Below are 4,862 nucleotides of genomic sequence, written 5' to 3'. Positions count from 1 at the left end.
AGCTCGTCTCCGCAATGCATACATACAGCTAGGCAAACGGAACATACCGGATTCATATTAAAACAGTCTTTTTGCATTTCAGTTTTCACATACACTAGTCCATATCGCGATTTGAATTAAGTGACTGACCAACATTTGATTTATGAATCCAAAAAAACGACAAATTTACGTGGCATTTCGCTATAGTAGATTCGGTTTTTATGAATGGAGGACGACGCGATCCCGTCTGTGTTTTGGCGGAGGAGACTTAAACGCGCGACCATATTCTACAGTCTTCGGTATACATCCGCGTTAAACTATCAAGGTGAAAGTCATCATAGCTTGCGTAGTTTAGACCCAGCTTCCAACCCAAATTTGAGAATAGATTAACGGCGATATTTTTTTTATCGCGCGATAAGAGTTTCACGTTAACGCCGATAACGGCCCACCACTAATATATATATATATATATATATATATATATATAATATTACTGTTATTATCATTACTATTATCATTATTATTATTATTTTTTAAAGTAATTATTTTCCTTTTTTTGTTTATTGAAATAATAAAATAATAAAAAAATATTTTTTTCTTGGTGGAGTAACAGATTACCTTTTGTACTTAATCTACATAGTTTATCTCTTCTGCAGACATTAATATGATTGTCCGTCCATTAGATGGTCATGTCTCTATTTCAGTCGAACTCACAGGCATCTTTCTTTCTGGGCACTTAGATGCCCCATTAAAAATGATTAGATATATTCAGTCCCACTGCATATATACTGGTCTGAACTGTCTAACATTAGTGTGTTTCTGTGTGTGTTGTATATGAAGGTAAACCCACAGCTGCTCTGTAACCCTGACCTGACCTACTTGGTCAAGTGACCTTTGACTCTAAGGTCAGCTCTGCAGAGTACCTGCTGGGCAAAATCAGCCACGTGTTTCCCGCCCAAACGGGCATGTGGGCTTAATTTTAGGCAGCAGACTCATTATGAAAGTTAGAAATAGCATTCTATGTTAAACATGCTCACTGATGCTTCAGAAGGAAAAACTATGCATTATGGGGGGTGAAAACTTTTGGAATTTGAGGATCAGGGTAAATTTAACTTATTTTGTCTTCTGGGGAACATGTAAGTATCTTCTGTAGCTTCTGACGGGAAATACTAAATGAAAAAAATATGATATTTAGGCAAAATAAGAAAAATGTAGGCCTACACATCTTTATTGCGTTCAAATGTTTTCACCCCCCGGCTCTTAAGGCATTGTGTTTCCTTATGAAGCATCAGTGAGTGTTCAAACCTTCTGTAATAGTTGCATACAAGTCCCTCAGTTGTGTTCAGTGTGAAAAGAATTATACAGTCATTGTTGGAAAGGGTTTAAAAACACAAAAATACTGAAAAACAAAATAATCTTTGGAACCTGAAGGACTTATCTAAAGAACAGCAGGCAGTTTAGCTGTTCAGAACAAACATGAACAACTATCACTAAACAAAAAACAAACAAACAAACAAACAAAAAACGCAGCTGTGGATCATTCAGGTAACAACATTATTAAGACAGTATTAAGAATCAAGTGTATGTAAACTTTTGAACAGGGTCATTTTTGTAAATTCAACTAATATTTTCTCTTGTGGACTACATGTAAATGTCTTTTATGTCAAATATCTTATTCAGGTCAGTACTAAATAAAAAATGACATGCATTTTATCCCTGTTATTAACATTTTGCAGATTTTGCAAGGTGTATGTAAACTTTTGACTTCAACTATATTATTCACATGTTTGAATATTTATGTATTCCTTCAATCTGGTTAATTCGAATTGTGGTTAGTGCTGCTGCTAGAGATTTACACACACCACACAAAAAGACCAAGGTATTTGGGATTATTTGGGTTGGACTGATAGTCTAGTCCCTTAATCTTTACATAAACACAGCTTCCCTTTTAAAAACTCTTACCAAATCTGGTTAGAGTCAGGAAGACAGCTGCTTTAAGTTGGTTAACAGGAGATGAAAGGATCGACTCCCAGTCTGTCCTAATTTCACAGAATCCCTGAGTCATTTTTAGTTTGTTTATAGAGGCCGAAATGATTAACTCCGATAAGATGAAACCTTATGGACTATTATGACTATGCCAGTAATTGGCAATTGACACAATGCTGGTTATACTAAACCATCAAAATGTATTTAGACAAGTAATATATATATATATATATATATATATAAATATATATATAAATTTTAGTGCATTGCACAACAAAATATCAAAATGTCTCTGAATTAACTCTTTAAAGAGCTAAATTGTAATTTTTGCAATCATTTTTACGGGTTGGTCAATATATTATAATTTAGTATAGTATAATTCACTCTATTATGGTCATTTTGGCATGTGTGCTTCTCTCTGTCATTTCAGACAGTCTGTAGTCAGGCTCCTTGTCCTGTTTTGCACTGAGGTGCTTCGTCCTGGAAGTAAAAGCCCATGAATATTTTAAATGCCCCTGTCTCTGTACGCTGCTTGTGCTGGTTTTATGACTGCCTTGATATGGATAATGAGGATGATGATGCACGGTTGGGTTGAGTGATATTTTAGGTCATCTTAGGTCAGTTCTCTCCTAATTAGGAGGAGAGGTGAAAAGCTACAGTAGCTCCAAATTCTGCCCAGTGGAATTATTTCATGATCCCATTAGATCTTTGTCAAACTCATCCTCTCATTGGTTGATTTCTCTTTGTTGCTAGGCGCTGGGAGGGTGGGGACCCAGGTGTGTCCAATCAGAAGACACCCACCACCATTCTACTGACCCCAGACAGGAAGTTTCACAGTTTTGGATATGCAGCCCGAGATTTTTACCACGACCTGGATCCCACCGAATCAAAGCAATGGCTTTACTTGGAGAAGTTTAAAATGAAACTACACACCACTGCAGTAAGGACACACACACTTACAGTATTGATTTTTTTTTTTTTTTTTTGTGTAGGACCTGAGGGGACTGAGACTCCAAGCACAAATACGCATTGAGGAAATTATTGATCATAACTTTGAGGACATGGTTTTCTCTGAAAATACACTTCATGCCTCATATTGCAGGGATATTTTCAAATATTACTGGCTACTTGTATAACAAGTAATGCAAACAAACGAATAATTCATTTCTAACAGGTTAACCAAATTCAAGCTTCATGACACTGAGTTTTCTCATTTATGACATTTAAAATCTCTGAACTGTATTTTTCTTATTGTGAATGAGGTGATAAGTCTATGAATTATATAAATGCATTTTGATTGCCGTCTTGCTTTTTGTTAGTTTCTGAGAGGTGTTATTGTCATTTTATCTTTTTCAGAATCTGTCCATTGATACAGATTTACATGCAGCCAATGGAAAAAAGGTGAAAGCTCTGGATATTTTTGCTTATGCTCTGGCCTTTTTTAAGGAGCAGGCTCTTAAGGTATGTTTTAGTTCCATTATCATCAAGAATGTTCTGTTAAATCCAGTCTATTTTTTTATTTTATTTTAACATGTATGCTATCATTCCAAAGTTTGGGGTTGATAAGATGTTTGTAGCCCATCAAGGCTACATTTTTAGACAGTAAAACTACTCTAGTAGTAGTAAAATAACTATTTTCTATTTTAATATATTTTAAATGTAATGTATTCCTGTTATGGCAAAGCTGAGTTTTCAGCAGCCATTACTCCATTCTCTAGTGTCACATGATCCTTTCCAAAATCAAGCTCAAGAATCATTTCTTATTATTATCAGTTGAAAACAGTTGTGCTGCTTTTTGTGGAAACTGATGCGTCTTATTTCAGGATTCTTTGAAGAATAGAAAGTTCAAAAGAACAGCATTTATTTGAAATACAATTTTTGGGACAATATAAATGTCTTTACTGTCACTTGATTACTTGTGTCCTTGCTGAATTAAAGTATTTAAAAAAGGTCAAACTGACCAGAAACTTTATCAGCATTTCAAAAATGGATTATTGTGATTGGATATAGGAGCTGAGTGACCAAGCAGGAGCAGATTTTGATAATGCTGACGTCAGATGGGTCATCACCGTACCGGCCATCTGGAAAATGCCGGCTAAGCAGTTTATGAGAGAGGCAGCGTATAAGGTATAGCATTTCTTTCTCACAACCACATATGCACAGAAATGCATGAGAGAGGTCTTTACATAATGTGCTGAAAGGGATAGTTTACCCAAAAATAAAATTTCTGTCATTAATTACTCACCCTCATGTCGTTAGTCATTAATTGTAAGTACATTAAAGGGATAATTCAACCATAAGTGAAAATTCTGTCATTAATTACTCACTCTTATGTCTTTCCAAACCTGTAAGACCTTCATTCATTCATCTTAGGAACACAACTGAAGATATTTTTGATGAAATCCGAGAGCTTTCTGACCCTGCATAGACAGCAATGCAACTGCCACATTCAAGGTCCAGAAAGGTAGTAAGGACATTGTTAAAATAGTCCATGTGACATCAGTGGTTCAGCCGTAACGTCATGAAGCTACAAAAGAAAACAAAAATAATGTCTTTTCTTCAATTTCTTCTCTTCTGTGTTAGTCTTCACAGCACAATCACGCGTGGGGTGCTGCTGATGCAGGAGCCCGCATTCTGATGTAGAGGTTTTCTCGTAGCGCCACAAAATTTCAGTTGAACCACTGATGTCACATGGACTGTTTTAACAATGTCCTTGCTACCTTTCTGGGCCTTGAACATGTCATTTGAGCATGTTGAACTGCAGCAGAGCTGTGCTGTGAACTTCCCTTAGCATTAGTGTGAGAAAGGAAGCAGGTTAAAGAGCACTGTTTTACTGCCATGTCCATCTAAAATAGAACATGAATGAGATATACAGAAATTCAGGATGTAAATGGAAA

General features: G+C 35.8%; 1 protein-coding gene across 1 annotated transcript in view; it reads right to left on the bottom strand.

The window, feature by feature from the left end:
• Positions 1 to 4,758: 4,758 nt before the first annotated feature.
• Positions 4,759 to 4,862, bottom strand: part of LOC141295353 (SH3 and cysteine-rich domain-containing protein-like) — a 7,865-nt gene continuing 7,761 nt past the window's right edge. The window contains exon 3 of the mRNA XM_073826566.1: positions 4,759 to 4,811. Within this exon, the coding sequence (XP_073682667.1) occupies positions 4,759 to 4,811 (53 nt within the window). The remainder of the gene's footprint in view (positions 4,812 to 4,862) is intronic.

Source organism: Garra rufa, chromosome 21 (genome assembly GCF_049309525.1).
Source record: "Garra rufa chromosome 21, GarRuf1.0, whole genome shotgun sequence".
In the NCBI taxonomy this organism is placed as follows: domain Eukaryota; kingdom Metazoa; phylum Chordata; class Actinopteri; order Cypriniformes; family Cyprinidae; genus Garra; species Garra rufa.
The sequence above is the reverse complement of the archived record's forward strand: the minus strand, read 5'-3'. Positions and strand labels throughout refer to the sequence as shown.